At 48.8% G+C, this 18,309-nt stretch overlaps 2 protein-coding genes across 4 annotated transcripts; one reads left to right on the top strand and one right to left on the bottom strand.

Moving 5' to 3' along the window:
- Positions 1–639: 639 nt before the first annotated feature.
- On the bottom strand, positions 640–18,212 carry DNAJC17 (DnaJ heat shock protein family (Hsp40) member C17). Of its 2 annotated transcripts, none has more exons than XR_003990992.1 (11): positions 18,054–18,148; positions 15,950–16,019; positions 14,702–14,851; positions 12,553–12,640; positions 12,088–12,170; positions 11,552–11,648; positions 10,098–10,147; positions 9,519–9,596; positions 8,805–8,885; positions 7,882–8,010; positions 640–848 (listed from the first exon to the last, which is right to left on the bottom strand). XR_003990992.1 is itself a non-coding variant. In XM_030483175.1 (11 exons), exons 1-11 carry the CDS (start codon positions 18,129–18,131, stop codon positions 729–731), a joined length of 933 nt encoding a protein of 310 aa, XP_030339035.1. In that variant the 5' UTR covers positions 18,132–18,212; the 3' UTR covers positions 640–728. The 2 variants fall into 2 exon arrangements, 1 of the variants encoding a protein (XP_030339035.1); XM_030483175.1 differs by having other exon boundaries at positions 14,702–14,760; positions 18,054–18,212.
- Positions 1,951–4,852, top strand: C4H15orf62 (chromosome 4 C15orf62 homolog). 2 transcript variants are annotated; one of them, XM_030483176.1, is made up of 2 exons: positions 1,951–3,013; positions 3,467–4,852. In XM_030483176.1, the coding sequence occupies exon 2, from the start codon at positions 3,586–3,588 to the stop codon at positions 4,114–4,116; it is 531 nt and encodes a 176-aa protein (XP_030339036.1). In that variant the 5' UTR covers positions 1,951–3,013; positions 3,467–3,585; the 3' UTR covers positions 4,117–4,852. The 2 variants fall into 2 exon arrangements, with proteins under 2 accessions (XP_030339036.1, XP_030339037.1); XM_030483177.1 differs by having other exon boundaries at positions 3,115–4,852.
- Positions 18,213–18,309: the final 97 nt, after the last annotated feature.

The following is an 18,309-nucleotide window of genomic DNA, read 5'->3' as shown; positions in this document are numbered from 1 at the left end:
TGTTGCCAAAGCCTCCTGGATGCACAGCTCCCGAGGAAACTCACAGGGATTAAAAGCAGCTCCAGGGTTTGGTGTTCTGACAGCACCTCTCGCCCCCCACCCTCTGTGAGGAGACACCAGCTCTGAGTACACAAAACAACACGTTAATACACTTACACAGCCATGACCCCACCTATGGAAAGGGGTAATGGCTGCAGTCACTGAGAGTTTCTATTCATAGAATCCCAGACTGGTTTGGGTTGAAGGGAGCTTAAAGCTCCTTCAGCTCCAACCCCCTGCCACGGGCAGGGACACCTTCCACTAGAGCAGGTTGCTCCAAGCCCCTGTGTCCAACCTGGCCTTGAACACTGCCAGGGATGGGGCAGCCACAGCTTCTCTGGGCACCCTGTGCCAGCGCCTCAGCACCCTCACAGGGAAGAGCTTCTGCCTCAGAGCTCATCTCAGTCTCCCCTCTGGCAGGTTAAAGCCATTCCCCTTGGCCTGTCCCTACAGGCCCTTGCCCAAAGCCCCTCTGCAGGTTTCCTGGAGCCCCTTTAGGCACTGGAGCTGCTCTGAGGTCTCCCCTTAAGGAGCCTTCTCTTCTCCAGGCTGCCCCAGCCCAGCTCTCTCAGCCTGTCAACAAGCCCTATTCCTACAACAGCTTATAAAAGGAGGTTTATTGACTTTAAATTAAGAAGCAGCTTTGGAAATGCAGAATGCTGGGGTGGGAGAATCCATCCTCTCTCATGTTAGGTGTGAGACTCCTCCTCTTCCCGCTTGAGCTGTGCAATAAGCTGCTGCCTCTCTGCTGCTTGGCGCATCCTCATCATCACCAGGCTCTCATAGTCCCGTTCTGATACCACTGATTCCTGGGGGCACAAAACAAACACAGACTGTTGAGGACACCCCCCCACCTCCATGAACCACACTCACAACATGCACATTAAAGTCAGGGGGTGGTTCATAGCAGTGGGGCCCCAGGGAAATGGGGCAAGGTGTGAAAGCTGCCTGGCCTACAGGAAACAGGCTGTGTCTAAACAGTGCTGCTGTGAGACAGTGAGCGGGACAGACTGGGAGCCCCAGTTACATGCTTGCAACTGGAGCTACTCCCTGCTCACAACAAGGTTATAATGATAGGATCAAGGCTGGTTTGGAATGAAGGGACCTTAAAGCTCCTCCAGTCCCACCCCCGTGCCACGGGCAGGGACACCTTCCACTAGAGCAGGTTGCTCCAAGCCCCTGTGTCCAACCTGGCCTTGAACACTGCCAGGGCTGGGGCAGCCACAGCTTCTCTGGGCACCCTGTGCCAGCGCCTCAGCACCCTCACAGGGAAGAGCTTCTGCCTAAGAGCTCATCTCAATCTCCCCTGTTTCAGTTTAAACCCACCACCCCTTGTCCTATCACTGATGAAGAGTCCCTCTCCAGCATCCTTGTACCCCCCTTCAGATACTGGAAGCTGCTCTGAGGTCTGGAAGGCTGTTCTGAGCTGCTCTAAGGTTGGATGGGAAGCATGGCTCTGCTTCGCTGGGGCAGGTTATTTTGGATGATGAGCTTGCTCTGCAGGTCCAACACTGGGGCACAAAGTCCAGTGTACACTTCACCCGTTACAAAGGCTAATGCCATAAAAACACCACCATTGAACCCTTCTGTGGTTTAGTCATGGCAGCGGCTGCAGCAGGAAAACCAGCAGGTATGTTCCCAAACCTGATCCAAGTGTGGTCGAGTTCTCAAAAGCTCTTGGAGCCTTTTCTTCTGTGTGTGGCAGCAACTGTCACATCAAGCAAGTTGATTGCAGACTCTACCTAATCAATGTAGGCAGCAGATGACAGCAGCTACTGCAGAGCAAAGTGGTGGGTTTGGCACTCTGCTTTCAGAAGCCACTGAACATCAGTAGGTGGCTTGACTATTTTGGATGTATGCAAAGCTCTGCAATGCTTGGAAACATCCAGCTCATTTGCCTGACAGCTCAGGTAGAAATAAAAGCATCTTCACAGAAGGTGAATGAAAAGAAGTAAATCTCATGTTCATTTTACTAGATCTACTGGTGGTTTAAGGACATTTAAACAGCAAAGAGAAGGGATGAAAAGGCAATAGAATAGCTAAGTAAGATTCTGCATGAAAATGGGGCAAGTGCAAATTTGCTGTCATGTGCCAGCAAAGTGGCTCCTCCAGCTGCAGTGTCTGGCTGGGAGGAGAAAAGAGAAGCCCACAATAGATGAGAAACTCAGACTGGGAAATGAAGAGACTAATATGCCATAATTGGTATCTTAGGAGCTGCATGAATGAAATAACCCTTCAGTACTGCTCAGCACAGGTCTTCAGAGTGTCTGGGAAAGCAGCAGATTGTATCAGCCCTCGGTGGCAGAACTGGGCTGCTTCAAAGTTCCTGACCACCAACCACAAACACTGTCGCTTGCTGGGCTGAATGAAGTAACCTACATGAGGCTCATGCAGATGAATCACCACCCAAACCTGAATCACCACCTCACACTCTGGATTTACATTTAAAACAGACAAGAGATGATTTCCAGGCTCCTTTGGGAGCTCTGCTCAGACAAGAAGCCAGCAGAAGCAGCAGGAGGGACAGCACCAAGAGAAGGAACAGTCTGATGCAAGATGGGCTCCAAGTCCATGGTGACAGTTCTCCAGCAGCCCGGGCGCCGCGGAGGGAGCTCGTGTTCTCCTCGGGAGCGCGTGGGCTGATGCTTTGCCACTCCACACACCTACTTCCTGCAATCCTGGCAATTACCAATAGTGTAAAACCCAGTTTCTGACGTGGCTGACTCAGCAAGGGCTTGGCTCAAAACAAATCCACACGCAGAAGGAACTGCAGCCTGGAAGCAGTGACAGGAGGCACATGAAGAGAAGGAGGCATTGGGGATTTTCAGCATTCCGGGTCCAACCTGGCTGAACTGTTCCTGGACTTGCTTCTTCCAACATTCCAGCGCTGGTGAACGTGGTAGCCTCAGTTCTCTGAGTGCTTCAGCAGCCTCTCCTCTCCGCCTGTTGGACTGAGGTGCTGCTCCACCACAGTGTAAGTCTATTTTACATTCAGTTTTCCTGATGTTTGCCTTTTACACCTGCATTTTGTCGTGGTTCAGATTCCTCTTTGACTGTTTCTTTGGTTTCCTTCAGCACGACTGAGTCACCGTCTCCCTTCCCAACCACCCACTGAGATTTTTACACTGTGCCCTGCATGGAGAAGGTGGCTGGTTACCATGGTACCCCAGTGCCCTTCTGTTCTAGATGCTAGATTAAATCTGTTCTCATGGTGACTGTGTGCCTTTGCTATTCTTCACCAGCTTGTTCCTGCAGCTCAGATTTAATAAGCTCAGACATCACCATTCCTTCTCCACTGAAGAAGGAGACTGCTTCTCCACTGAAGGAGACTCCTCCATAGCCAAGGCAGGCCAATTGCTCCTTAGCACAGGGAGATAGTGGGAAGTTTGCATTTCCTGCAATACCAGCCTCTCTGTTTTCCTTCCAGCTACAGGAACAGGGAAGGAAGAGGTTGTTCCTGTTGTGCCGCTTGCTGCTGATCCTGCGACTTGAGTCCAGCACCTGACTGTGAAGAGTCAGCAGTTTCCTCCTGCTCCTCTCGTCAGCATGGATACTTGGCGGAGAGGGTCCATCAAATCCACAACGTTCTTCAGACGTTTCTCTCTCAGGAGACACAAAAAGCTGGGTAACCAAGTCATCCTCCTCAATCAGAACAGCCACACTCTGGACAGTGATGGACAGTGCCAGAAGAGGGAATGCTTGAGGGATCTGAAGGACAAGTCTGATTACCTGTCATGCCAGAGTGAACAAAACCTAGCCAAGGCACAAGCCCCCCCCAAGCCTCCCCGGCTGTACCTGGACAGTTCTAGCTGCCCCAACATCATCGACCACACAGATTCTCACTCTGACATCTCCTTTTCTGATGCTTCTCATCAATACCACAAAGCCACTCAAACTCAATCCCACAAGGACCAGGCTACAGACTATGGGACCTCAGAGACAGGTTCCCAGAATGGCACCACTCTTTCTGACCTGTCTGACCCCTTCCTGTCCTTCAAAGTGGATTTGGGGCTATCGCTTCTCGAGGATGTTCTGCAGACCCTCAGGAAACAGAATCCGAGAGATTACACCATTTGAAGGTATTTATCACTTAACATATCCCATTTCTTTACTGCTGCTGCCAGTTTCTCCAGTCCTAGCAGGAGGAAGGATGCTGCAGCATTCCTGTTGTGTGTGGCCTGTTCTGTTGTTCTCGCCTTACCCATCACAGACTGCCCCTGTTCCTGTCCTTGCCACGGAGTCCTTCGGAGCAGAGCTCGCAGGCTCTCTGCTCAGATGACAGCATTGTCTGCTGGAACCTTGTGGGCAAGTTCCCATTCTCCACACTGGGAATTTCCCACTCCTGACTGTGCATCTCCTCCTTGTGGAACAATGGCAGTGTTTGGCAAAAGACTTGTTTTGGGGATGTGGCTGTGACACTGCAGAGCATGGACAGAAAGGGATACGGCAACACCATCTGCGGATAAGCAGGCAGCTTGCAAGGAGACAGTAGCATTGCATCTCAAAGCCATAGTTACGGCAAGGGTCAGAGACACAAACTGGTCTTTCTTCTCCTGCCACATTTGGATGTGAATGAAATCAAAGCTGTTCTTCCTTTTCTTCTTCCTTGTGGGTTTCTTTTCCCCTAATTCAAGTGCAGTTGGCACTCCCAGCCTGGAAACAGGTAAGCATCCACACAGGCTCATAATACAGCAACAGCAGTTTATTTATCCTACTAGCAGGAGAGGAACTTTCTCTAGCTACTGCTGCTTGAAGCATGCACTGATCTATCAGCTGTACAGATATGGAAGAATAAATGTATCTGTAACTGGAAGCGTCTTGTTGCCTCATTTCATTGGGAGCAAGCCAGAAAGAGCCCAGGCACTAAGAACACAGGTCCCTTATCTGTAGCCACCAAGGTGGACCCTCTCTGGCACTTGAGGCTCTTCTGAGGGTGGGGAAGCAGTGTGGCTCTGCTCTCCTGGGCTGGGACTTTATCTTCCCAGGGGACAGGATGGGAAAGGCTCTACCAAACTAAAAGCATTTAAGGCAGCATTGGGGCAAACTGTTAAAAGGACACTGCAGGAATCACTGGGTGACCAATTCTGACCTTTTTCATAGCTAGATTAGATACCAGGGCTCTTAAAACCTCCAGGCCCCCAGATAACCACAAGCTTTGGAAGCCAGCTACAGCAAAGTGCCCAGAGGCATTGCAGAGAAGGCACAGATGGCTCTTAACCTACTAGATTCACATCAGGCTGTAAAGTCAGATAACATGAAACCAACTCCATGAAACCTCAAAGGAGCTAGGAAAGATGCAAGAGTGCCAGACACAGGCTTTCCTCAGCACTTTAATCCAGCTGAATGGAATGGCAAGCGCTTCATGCTGTTGTAGTGGCAAAACATGCTCTTCACAGCACTGTAGAGCTGTTGTGTGCCTTGAACCGTTCAGAGCTGCAGCAATCAACCGGTCATTGCTCTCAATAGCCTGGAGTAACAGTGGCCAATCCACGGTGTTTATAATTCAAGCATAACTCACCTCTTTGGCTCCAGCAGCTCTCCAGGAACTGCTGGACAACGTGCACCCACTGCTGCAGAAGAATACAAGCCAACCAAGACTGTGGAGGCCAGTATCTTGCCTTTTACTGCATCCCCACAGCAGGGCTTTTCAACAACCAGCCTGCCTTTGACCTGGAAACTGCTTCCAAAGCCTCCCTGGTCCTAGTTAGTGTGCAGCTGCCCTTTAGCTGAAGGCTTTGGTGCTCAGCTCCTGGCTGACTACCCCAGGCAGGGAGCAGACACAGCTCGGAAGCGGATGAGTAGTGAGTGTGTTGCCATGAGAACTGTAGGTCTCCGGCTGGTTTCTGAAGCAGAGCAGGGAAGGAGCTGCACGGAGTGGGAGCAAACATGGGGGTGGATTCAGACAAAAATAGGAGTAACCCAGAGGGAGCAGAGGATAGGAAGCGAGGGCAGCTTAAATCAGAATGAGATTAGTGAAGCTTCAACACAAGAATGTGGTGCCGGTGGCTGGGAAGCCAGACTGTGTACAAGAGGATGAGGCAGGGAGTAGGTTGAGGTAGTGACAAGAGATACCTGAGAGAACTCATTTTGCATGGTCTAGAGCTGAAGAGCTGAGGACAGAGAATAAGTCACCTGGAAGTCCTGGGGTAATGGTTGGACTTGATGATCTTAAAGGTCTTTTCCAACCTGGTTGATTCTATGATTCTGTGGAAGCAGTACAGCCAAGAGAAGCTCTTACCACATTACAGACTTTAGAAGCATCCTAATGGAAGCAGCAGCAGGATCTGGGGAGGGTCTGGAGTAGGAACTAGGAAAAGGAGGAACCGGAGCAGCTTGGAGACCTCAGCATGGACAGCAAGACTGCAATGTAATTAGAGAATCTGCAGGTGCTTACACAGAGCAGCAATGGAGAGAGACAAGCATGAGCAGTGCAATTCCTGGGGAAGGATGCAAGTTCACTGGCCACAGCTCCTCACCATTTTGAGAGCTGTAGGGGATTGACAAGGCTGTGTTGGGCAGAAGTGAGTCACCAGCTCCACTCAGCATGGACACCTTTTGCTGCTGTAGCCTGCTCTCCCTTGTGCTCCACCAAGCTAATCCTCCACAGCAGCAGACGCTGCACTTCCACACTAACAAGCTTTGGTCGTGGAAAGAAGCCAAGATCAACTTAGTTAAAGCCAGGGCTTTTGAACCCATGGAGGCAAGAATCCACCACCAAGCTCCAATTGTAGCTGCAACCCTCTTAAGTTAGGAACAAGCCAGTTCTCATTCTGAACAATCTCACAAGCTGCTAAAATATTTAGGGAGTGAACACACACAAAGCTGATTGAGACACAGGGTAAAGGCACCTGCACAGCATGAGGCAAGAGTCCTCTCTGCAATTAGATCATTCTGATCTTTATACCACAGGGAAGAAGGCAGTAAGTGTCAAATGGATTTTGAACTGGAACTCAAATAACCAGCAAAGGATCTCAGGCCCCTTCACAGCCAAGGAATTGCTAACTAGAGCAGAAGACAGGCAGAGCACAACATAAAATGTGCTACAGAGCAAAGTGTGACATAACCTGCTTCAAAAGAAGCAGATACACCTCCCAGTCCAGAAAGCCACCAAGAGCAAAGGGTAACAGAGCCGAGCTGCTGCAGCATGTCCTCAGACTGGTTTCTATCTTTTAACCACTACATGCTATTGCCTTCCACATGTTTTGTGATTGGAATCCATTTGCTACTCAACAGCAACAGCTTCAGAGGGATTATCTTGTGAAATAAAGCAGCAGCAGCTAAAAGTTAACACACACCTTGCACTCAAAGTAGCCACACGGGTAAAAAGGACCAAAACCAGACAATGAGGTCTCTACATGGGTATATACTTGTTTTCCCTTCCCTCTTGCAGACCCTAATAGAGGCTTTCTTACAGCACTGAAATTTTATCCTCTTGGGAATGCAGTGAGTAACTAAAGCCTCCCTAAAGAAGCCTTCTAGGAGACCCATTTCAACCAGCTGTCAGCCAGAGGATTCCCACAAAGTATATTAGTAAAAATTCCACAAGGCTGGCATTAGAGGCTTTGGCTGAGCAAGGAACATCCTTGGTTTCCACTTTGAAGAGAGATTGTGTGAAGATCCAAATACTCGTGTTCTCAGTGTGCTGAGAACAGGCAAGAGGTCCTTCAAAAAAGCCACTGCTTCAGCACAAAAGGGTCAGCAGAGAAGGAGGCTTTGCATTAAGAGCTTCTTACCAGCTCTGCTGGGAATCAACATCTCACCATCAATGCAGAGCACACTGGCAAATATAGGTTTCTATAGAAACAGGTTTAGGTAACAGCAACCTGTTTTGTGTCTCCTTACCTGGGAAGTCCTGGGCTCACTACTGCTGTCAGGAAGGATGGTGCTGGGATTGTTTTGGGGCTGGCCCTCCAGCCAGGAAATCTTGAGAGGGTTATTTATCAGGCCAACTTCATTCTTCACAGCCATCTCCTGACAGTGAAAATAGCCATTGAAGATATCCATCACCACCTGAATTTCAGAGGTCACTCCCTCACAGCTCACCAACAACCACATAAGCTTTTCCACCTCAGCCTGGCATCAAGGCCAAGCAGGGCACAAGCAACACTGATCTCCCAGCTGCCCTACCTGAGGAATCCCCTTTAAGGTCTGTATCTGCATTAAGCACAGATAGAACATATCATTGCTGGCACTTTTGATAAACAGGTCACAGGGTCACAGACAGTCCTGTGGGATTGCTTTTATTATTTGGATATATGAGTGAAAGAAAGGTGACAAGGGACAGAGACTCTCCTACGGTGAAGTTTAAGTTGATGGAACTACTACAATTAAGGGTAACTGATGATTTCTGTTTCCACAGCCACATGAATTATTATAATTCACAGTGAGTCAAGACATTTTGCTTTCTTTTAAACTGCAAATGCCTGGCATAACCTCTAAAACTTAAGCCCGTTCCCACAATGGTAGTTCACCTTCAGTGAGAGCTGGTTAAACAGCTCCGTGCCTGCTCTTTGAAGCAGTGCCTCTTCCCTCAGCCTTTTCCACACACAACCTGCTTGTTTATGTGCACGACCTGCTCTGGGTTTGTGCCTCCAGCTTTGCCACTCCCTTCAGGCATCTGTACCTTTAGACTCTCATTACCCTTCCCCAGTGCCTTAATGACAAGGCAGCGTCTGGAGGCTGTCAGCTGGCCAAGCCTTCCCTCCTGCAGCACCCCTTCTTGCCCACTGTCAGCTACACACATCCAGGGGCTCTGCCAGACTTACAGCAGCCTTAACCGTAGCAAATTCCACAACTGCACTCCCAGTCTTCCTACTGGAGATCACCAAGTTGAGCACATCACCATACTGGTAAGACAAAGAAAGAAAGGAAGGTTAATTACAGACCCAGCAGAGATGTCAAGTTCATTTCTGAAATGAAAGCAAAGAGAAAACATGTGTTTTCTCAGACACGAGGCTTGAGCTGTCACCATTTCTGTCTTGCGTGATGCTCCCACAGATCCCAACCTGTCATAATTTCTGTCCCTCCAGGAAATAGTTCTGGGGAGGAATGGAGCTCCACACTTTGCTTCCAGCAAGCCCCACTGCAAGAGGGCTGCTTTGCTCAGTCAGAGCTACAGGAGACACTTGCATGAAGGGAAAATAAAGATCACCTGCTGGGATTCCTCACATCAAAGGCTTGTCTATGCCTGTCCCTGAGCTTCCCACAGCAGCAAATACCTAGTGCTTTAAGTGAAGGCAAAAGTGCACCATAACCACATAGCCAGACTGATTTCTATGCAGGGCATGAACCACTCAGTGGGAAGAGTTTTAGGAGGAGTCCCTGCTGGGAACAAGACATTGGTGCTCCCTGGGGAACAGATCACAGCTAATGGGCCATGCTGCTGGTCTCTGAACATTGCCTGAGAAAGCTGGACAACAGGGAAAGGACCCACTCCAGTTTGTATGCAGCTTCCCAGAATCCACCATCCTTTCTTATACCTTTTGCAGGATCTGCAGCAGAACATCTTCTGAGTATCCCCCTTTCGCCTCATCTTCCTTCCTGCATTTCCATTTGAGCTGGGAAACAAAGATGACAAGTTTTGTCCATGTGAACAGATGCTCAGTGCAGCTCCTGCCACCTGCACCTTAATCAAATCTGCTATTTACAGTTACACCCCCAGAACAGTGACCTCAACATCAGAATGTCCAAAGGGAGCAAATTATTTGGGCAACAGGGAGAAGCACTGCTCGCTGGAATAAAAAGATCATACTTGAAAGCATATTAATGGCTCTATCAGGGTAATAAGCAGATGTTTCCCTGTGCTTAAAAGCAGAGACAACTCAATTTCTGGCTCAGAAATTTGGACCAGACAGTAGAGAATAGGGTGAGGGGGAGTGTTTTAAAGGCAATGACAGGAGCTGTTCATATGCATGATGCATACTAGATAGAGGAGCTTCACATCCACTGTACAAAGGGACTTGCCAGTTCAGCAGAGTTGAAGTGACCCTTCTGTTTTCTGAAGCTGTGTAATGTTCTACCAGTTTTCACCAAACCCCAGCTTTATAAGGATGTCTTACTTTGAGTTTAGGGGTTATTTTGCCTTCTGTTCCATTCCTTTCTTGCTTGACTAAAGAGGGGAAAGGAAAAAACACATAAAAAGGACATGAGCGAAAACTTCTTGGTTAAAGATCAATTAGCATAAAATTCACCTTGAGAACACACATATGGCAATAGCAAACACTTCTGGATTTCCACTAGACCATTTCAGCCCCAAAAGTCTTATGAAACACCATCATGAACTGTAGCACAGACTGATATCAGGGAGGTTTAGATGGAGCTGAGGAACAATTCCTTCCCCAGAGGGTGCTCAGGCATTGGCACAGGCTGCCCAGGGCAGGGCTGGAGTCACCGGCCCTGCAAGTGTTCACCCCCCATGTAGCCGAGGCCTCAGTGCCATGGGTCAGTGGTGGCCTTGGCAGTGCTGGGAACGGTTGGACTTGATGATCTCAAAGGTCTTTTCCAACCTGGTTGGTTCTAGGATTCTATGAATGATTGCATACAGTAGTGGTGTGTGACTATGCCCTGGTGACTCCCAAAAGAATTCCTGCATCTGGACCTGGGTTATTTTTTTTTACTCATTACATCAATATTTTTCCTGTAAGAAAGCAACAGATCCTATGCTATTTCCTCTGCTGGAATGAAAGGAGTCGGAGGCAGGAGGCGGTAAGTCCTCCCATGGAACTGAAAACCTGAGCAGCACTGTAATCAGTTTTGAAAAGAGAAGAACTTTCTGAAACCTAAAACTGTATTTTAAGCTTACCAATCACAGGATACTAAAAAAGGCAATTCACTATAGAACTGTGTGGATGGGAGTGAGGTTTAGGTATGCCAAAGGATGAGGTTCTGGGATTCCAGAAAAACCTCATCCCCTCCTGTATAGGGGATACCAATTGCTTTGTACAAGCCTGGGATGGAGACTGTGTATGCCCAAGGAACAGGAGAGAATCAACTTCCAGAAAGTAAAGCCTCAGCAACCATAGATTGAAACAAACTTTGTTCTCCACACCAAGTCTCTTCTGGGTGATGAGTACCAAAAACTTGCAAAGGGATACCAAAGTAGTAACGCAGTGACAACTATTAGTTTTTACAAACTGGGATCATTCCCCATTTTGAGTCTGCAACACTGACTGCTTCAACTGTGAGAGATATGCTGGAGGGAGCCTGAAGTCCTGCTTAACTGTGGGGCTCCATAGACCACGCAGATTCAATACTTCAGAGTATTTACTGGAAAGGAGCAGCAACCTGTTGAAGGGCAGCATGAAACATGTAAGGAAGCAACCCCACAGAGATACCAGCCTTTGACTTAGCCATGAAGAAGGTGCAAAGCAGAATCCTACACATAAGGTGCCCAAGTGATAAGGCTGCACCGGTGCCTGAGCTCTGTCTGCAGAAGAGCTGGAGTCCCACACACACATACTTTGGCCGAGGGCTCCAATCTGCTCTGCTCTCACCTTGGAAGTGCTGCTCTCACCTTGGAAGTGCTGCTCTCTTTCATGCTGGATCTGCTCCTGAATGAGTCTCTGCTGCTCCTTGAGCTGTCGGGAACCTTCTTCACGCAGGCGTATTATCTAGAGCAGAGGGAAGACAGGATGGGCATCTGAGGGCATGGGGCCACGGCTGGCTTATGCCAGCTAAACACTGCCAAGGAGACCTTTTGTCTTACACCCATCTCCTAGGGTAACCCTCTGGCTAGTTCCCCTGTGACAGCTCCAGCACTCATAATCAGATCCCCCCCCATGTTCCTAGTGCCTATCAGCCAGCATATAACCCATTAGCTGTTGTTATTGTCTGCTGTGCCAAAGGAAGAGGGGAGGCAAAGAGAATATCCCAAGACTGCTACAAGATCCCTTCTACATGCCTCTTTCACAGAGCCATTAATCCAAAATGCTGGAGGACGGCTACACTTGGATTTGGGGCATCACATCCCATGTGATTTGCATTACGATTACAAAGACTTTCAGCAATTCTTCGTAAAAGAAGCAGAGAAAACTAAGAATTTATCATTACTTCTTGTTCTAATGATCTCGTTGTCCTGATCTCCTCCTCTTCACTCTCATGGGCCTGAGCTTCTCGTTCTCTGGCTTCAAGGTCTGCAGAGAAAGCAACCAAATTACAACAATCCAAAGAGAATTTTCACTGCTGATCAGAGGTGGATGGAAAGAAACAAACTTGGCTACACCAACCCCAATTTCAGAGTAGGGTCCTGACAGCTCTGCTACCTCTCCTGTGCCAGCACATCAGTGTATCAGCAGTGTTACACTCATCAAACCCCTCTCAGCGCAGAACCATCCCAGCTATGGCTGTGGGAGGAGATTTCAGATGGCTACAGCATTGTACTGGGCATAAAGAGGCCACAGCCATTGCAGATGGGCAGCAGATTAACCCATGGTCAATTCCAGCAGCAGCAGCAATGCAGACACCCAGCTAAGGAAGGCTTTAAGCCAAGAGCAAATGAAGGTTTGATGTCATTACCAAGCTTCACTTTCTTTCGCTTCTCATCAAGTCTGTGTGTCTTCTCTGCAGCCTGTTTCTTGGCCTTTCGCACTCTGTCATACGCTGCCTGTCAAAGAACACCACAACAGTGTGAAACTATGTAAAGCAGGAGGGAGAAATGGAAAGCAGTGAATAAAGGTCACATCAGACACTGAAACACTGTAAGCAGAGGGGAAGATTTTCTGTTCTTGCTAACATTCCTCCTAAAAGTGTTGGAAGTTCACACAAATACCCTGGGAACATGAGAAGAGGCCCACGGATCTCCAGATGGAGCCTGAAGGGGTGAGGGAGTCTGTAAGTAAGTGCAAAGTGTACTGCAGAGAAGGTCTGACCCATCTTCAGAGGTGGGAAGAGTATTTTGGGTTCCTATCCCTGCCTAAAGCAGCTTTAGGGCAATGCTAACAGATCAGGGTTGGTTTAGCGCAAAGGTTTACAATTAAAAAGGTCTGTTTTATATGAAAGATTCATACAAGACGGGCATTAGACTCACATGAATGTATGAGATCAAAGAGCACCAGAAGTCTTGAGCAGCAGTAGCACATCAACATTCATTCAGCACTATAGAGACTTCAGAACTGGTGGAAACCAGCTATTTCACTGGCACCTGCTTAAACCAGGTGGCAATCTCTTCATCAGCCTACACAGAACCTCTCTGTAGTAGGTAAAGCACAGACTGGCACAAGTGCTCACATCTTTCTTGTAGAGTAATTGTACAGGAAAGCACTGCTCTTGTTTTATAGGCTAGAGAAGCTGGTGTTTTCCCTTCCTGCATGGGAGGGGTTTGCTAAACACACTATCCTTTTAAAATGGAGAAGCCAAAAAGTTCTTGGATGCCAAAAGCTAAATTCCTCTTGGAGGGGAGATCACAAACCTTGCCAATGTTTGAAAAGAAGGGATTTATCTCATGTCTTTAAATTCTCTAATGTGAAGTTTTAACATGTCTTCTCTCAGTTTGTCTGGATAGAGTTACTTGCTCATTTTTATCTGGTTTTTATTCTTCCCCATCACACATCCAGTGTGCAGTGGGCGCTCAACCCCTTCCTCACAGCAAGAGGAGAGCCCAAGCTCCCTCTGGCAGCAAAGCTCTTGCAGCAGAAGGAAAGAGATTGTGATTCTGATTCAGCTTTGCTGTTTACAAGTCTCTTTTGTGCCCTGTGGAAAGGCTTTGAGCCTTGGCAATCACAGATATTATTTATTTGTCAGACCTTGTCTTCAAGGGAACTGCAGATGCACCGTTGCCATGGGAATTTAACGTGTCCCTGCATCAGTAGTGGTTATCGTTCAGATTTTAAATGGGATATGCCCCAGTCTAATACATTATTAAAGACAGTATCTCACCCTTGAGTGAAGGGACAGAGCTACTCCCAGCACATCAAGTCACAAAAACAACATTTGTCCAAGTTCTTATCTGACACCTATTATATGATCTCATGGACTACTAGAGGGAGTAACAGATGAGACTTGCATTCATGAAGGTACACTGGAGAATAGAGAAGGACAGAGAGGCAGAGTTCCCAGTGCCTCTCCAGCATGCCTGCAGCACCACACAGTCCCAACACTGCTGAGGGATGGGTGTCATAGAATCCTAGAATCAACTAGGTTGGAAAAGACCTTTGAGATCATCAAGTCCAACCGTTCCCAGCACTGCCAAGGCCACCACTAACCCATGGCACTGAGGCCTCGGCTACACGGGGTGTGAACACTTGCAGGGACGGTGGCTCCAGCCCTGCCCTGGGCAGCCTGTTCCAATGCCTGAGCACCCTCTGGGGAAGGAATTGTTCCTCAGCTCCATCTAAACCTGCCCTGGGGCAGCTTGAGGCCGTTTCCTCTTGTCCCATCCCTTGTTCCTTGGGAGCAGAGACCAGCCCCCTCCTGGCTCCCTCCTCCTGTCAGGCAGTTGCAGAGAGCGAGAAGGTCCCCCCTGAGCCTTCTCTTCTCCAGACTAAACCCCCCCAGGTCCCTCAGCCGTTCCTCATCACACTTGTGCTCCAGGCCCTGCACCAGCGCCGGGGCCCTTCTCTGGCCCCGCTCCAGCCCCTCAGTGTCTCTCTTGCAGTGAGGGGCTCAGAACTGACCCAGGATTCGAGGTGCAGCCCCACCAGTGCCCAGTACAGGGGAGGATCCTTACCCTCGCTGCTGCATCTGTGAGCACCGCTAAGGCCTGAGACAGTTGGTGGAAGATTTCCGCTGGGGATTAGAAGAAAAAAGGGTGAGATGCAGGAAACCATGCTAGTGGCCTGGGGGTGAACCAGGAAAGACATTTCCTTATGGAAGAGACCTGCAGAACAGCAGAAAGAAGAATAATCTTTCCAAAGCATTTCTAAGGCAACCTATAGCCAGGATCACCTCAACAGACAACACTGGCTACATAAACCTCTGTGTGAATTAAGAAACAAAACCTGGGATCAATTCAAGTGACCAGAAACTTTGAGAGCATGAATTCCACAGAACCCATCTACTGCAGCTTATCAGTAAAAACCTGCAGCCAGCCTGAAACACGCTGTTACAACCAAATTCTCCCCATCACATCAATAGCTTTGCAGTCCGAGATTCAAGCTTTGCAGTTTACAGCAATGTTGACAACCCTCTTCCTGGAAGGTTACACATATGAGCCAGAGGCCTCCCCACACGCTTCAAATCACTTCCCAACCTTCTGCACACCTCAAAGCCCACAGCTTTCCTCTCATTGCTCCTAAAAGCTTGGTTTTCTGTTGGGATTTTTTTCTCTGTACTACAGCTACACGTTCTCAATAAGACTGCAGCACATCAAATTGGGAAATGCAAAATACAGAACCAAGTTTATTTTGAGGTGTCCTGAAGAACAGCATCCTTCATCCTTACCACTGCTGTTCACTGCCACCTGCAGCTACAAACTGAAACAGAAAAGCTGCACAAGCCAGACCCTGCTAATGGTTTAGGTATACTCAGCTCCACAGAGTCAGGGCCTTGTCTCTAACAGATAAAAACAGACAATGCCCATAGATAATAAGATTTATAAGTTGCTGAAAGTTTTGTCTGTGAGAGCTATGAATTAAAACAGTGATCAGCCACTGAACACTAGGACAGCACAGCCAAAGGTCTGGGCTTCAAGTACCATGGGGGAAGACCTGGGAAGTGCAAATACAATTTCAGCACTGACTTGACACTGATGTTTCCCAAACCAACATGACTGTATTCCACCTCAAAACCAGAGCTCTCTGGTAGTGATGAAAATACCTCTTAGTCCTGCCTGTGTATACTTTGTATGACATACCCAGGTATTCCCTTAATTACACACGCACAGACGGACCTGAATCAAAGCAGAGCTGCTTCCAGCAGTCTGCACATGTGAAAACAAACACAAACTGGTGTTTGTGCCTGCACAGCCCCATCTCACCTGCCCTGGGGTTGTCTGGGTTCTTGTCGGGGTGACATGTCAGCGCCTTCTGCCGGTACGCTTTCTTCACCTGCAAGAGCCACGGGTGAGAGTTACTGTTTAGTCTGTGGTGAGAAAAGCAACTTGGGGGAAAAACACAACAAAACACCACTGCAGAGACAAAAAATGGCTATTCAGAGGGTTTATTTTGCGGTTGGTTTTGCTGAACTGAAAGCACACCTCTCTAAGTAAGTAGAAGGCTGTGGTTGAACCAGCATTCATGTGCATGTGCAAGGTTTCTGTCTCAAGGTTTCTGTCAGGCATTCATGAATGCCTGACAGAAAATAAAGACCTTTATAGAGTGCTCATAGCTCCAAACCCCCCCACCATGTTGAAGGATAAAGCAGGCTACTGTGACAGCAAGAGACCTCCGAAAAGCTCAGTTTTCAACCTCAACGCAGTGACCTGTCCTTTTTAACCACGCTGTACCGTTAGGGCAAGTGCTGGAGCTCAGGACACTCTGTAGGTAGGTATGTCTTGAACAAGTCTTGGCTTTTTCAAAGCCAGAAGTTTCACTTGTTAGGTGCACTGTACTACAGAAGTCGAACCTCGGGATCATCCCAGCTAAGTCTGGCTCACTGGGGCAGTTTTCTAGCCAGAGGGATACCATGTTCTTTGCAGCTGTAGCTTTGGGACAGAGCAAGTACCATTTACTGTACAACTGACTTTGGCAAGGTGAAGGATTCTTGACCAAAGACTGTTTAATGTCTTCCACACTTCAAAGAAACACTGACAGCTTTCTGAGCTTAGTCACTGTTAACAACCGAGTTCCCTTTGCCAGGGAACAAGGAAAGTGGGGAAGAAAAGCTGCTCCGTTCCACAGCCAAGCACATTCCTCTGCTAAAACAAGTGGAATTATCAGTGCCCGGCACCACCTCGTGGACGAAGTTCTTGGAAAGGGAATGTGCAGCTAAAGCCTTGCAGGCTAATCCCAGCTCCTGCATAAGCAGGACTCCAGTTAAGAGACAGGCAACTCTCCTCCCGTGCATCAGTCACAACGACTCCAATAACTGCTCTACCTGGCTGGTGCAGATGAGGCTTCTCTGAACAGTGAGGTTAAATTACTTGAGCAGCCTTGCTCTCCCTTATTCTTCTCTTCTGGCCATGCTGCTCTGCACACAAAGGGTTTTGGGACTGTTTCAAGTACTTTATATCAAGGATTAACACTCTAAATTACACTTGTCACTTTTTAAGTTGCACAACATCCAATTTGCAGATTTCTCATCCTTTTCCCCCAGTGACCAGCTCAGCAGTAGATCTGAGGTCACCCCAAGTCTTTCATCTCCTTCAATCCTGAGGTCACCCCAAGTCTTCCATCTCCTTCAATCCTGAGGTCACCCCAAGTCTTTCATCTCCTTCAACCCTGTGTGTTACATTTAGCTTGTTCCCTTGTTTTGTGCTTCATCCACATGGAATCTCCAGGCAGCCTCAGGTTATGCCCAGGCTGTAGCTTCCAAGGTTTACCCTGTTGTGCTGCTACTGCTCTTTATTGCTACAGAAAGGAAAAAATACAAAAAAATAAAGCCTAAGGAGGAAAAGCAAAGCTTCCCTTTCAAGCTTAACCTTGTTTAGTTACTAGCAGTTTTACTCAGAGCTTTGCTCCCCTTGAAGTCTCCTTTTCCCAGCTGAGTTGCCCAAATCTTGCGTTTACTGTTGATTTACCAATTAAAGAAAAAAAAAAAAAGTGGAAACATGTAATTCCAAACCCACAATATTAACAACATGGATTACGGGAACCGGCAGTACCCAGAGCAGCCTCTAACAACTGGAGTTGGGGTAAACACGGGAGTTTCCCTCCTGAGAGCACATGAACACTCAAACACCGCCCGAAACGAGCTCTGCGGCTCTCCCCCACCCATCCATCCTGCTCCGAAGCCAGGCCTCGCTCCACGGGATTGAGATGGGATAAACGGGAGGGTAAAGTGAGCGCAGCAAAGCCACCACCACGGAAACAGGCTTCCCCGCTAAGCATAGCCCCAGCCCCGGGCCGGGGGGCACCGAAAGGAGGCCCCGGCCCGAGCCCCCCCCCCGCGGCCCCGTGAGAGCTCCCGGCCGCGGCCCTGACCTCCTGCTCCGACGCCTTCTCGCCGACCCCCAGCAGTCTGTACAGGTCCAGCTGCAGCAGGTCCTTACCGACCGCCATCTCGGCGCTCCCGGCCTGCCGCCGGGCCCGCACCGCCCGCCGGGAAACAGAGTCCCCACTCACCGCCGCACTCGCTCCCGCGGCGGCACCGCGACTACATATACCAGGATGCACCGCGCCCCGCCCGCCGCGGCGTCCGCCGCGGTGCTTGCTGGGGATGTAGTTTCCTGGCAGCGGC

Source organism: Strigops habroptila, chromosome 4 (genome assembly GCF_004027225.2).
Source record: "Strigops habroptila isolate Jane chromosome 4, bStrHab1.2.pri, whole genome shotgun sequence".
In the NCBI taxonomy this organism is placed as follows: Eukaryota; Metazoa; Chordata; class Aves; order Psittaciformes; family Psittacidae; genus Strigops; species Strigops habroptila.
This window is presented reverse-complemented; position numbering and strand designations above follow the sequence as displayed.

Coding starts and splice junctions, on each gene's coding strand:
- DNAJC17 (XM_030483175.1), bottom strand. CDS start 18,131: ATGGCGGTCGGTAAGGACCTGCTGCAGCTGGACCTGTACAGACTGCTG. Junction 14,761..15,949: donor CCCAGACAACCCCAGGGCAG/GTGAGATGGGGC, acceptor TCTAATCCCCAG/CGGAAATCTTCCACCAACTG. Junction 849..7,881: donor GTGAGCCCAGGACTTCCCAG/GTAAGGAGACAC, acceptor TTGTGCCCCCAG/GAATCAGTGGTATCAGAACG.
- C4H15orf62 (XM_030483176.1), top strand. CDS start 3,586: ATGGATACTTGGCGGAGAGGGTCCATCAAATCCACAACGTTCTTCAGA.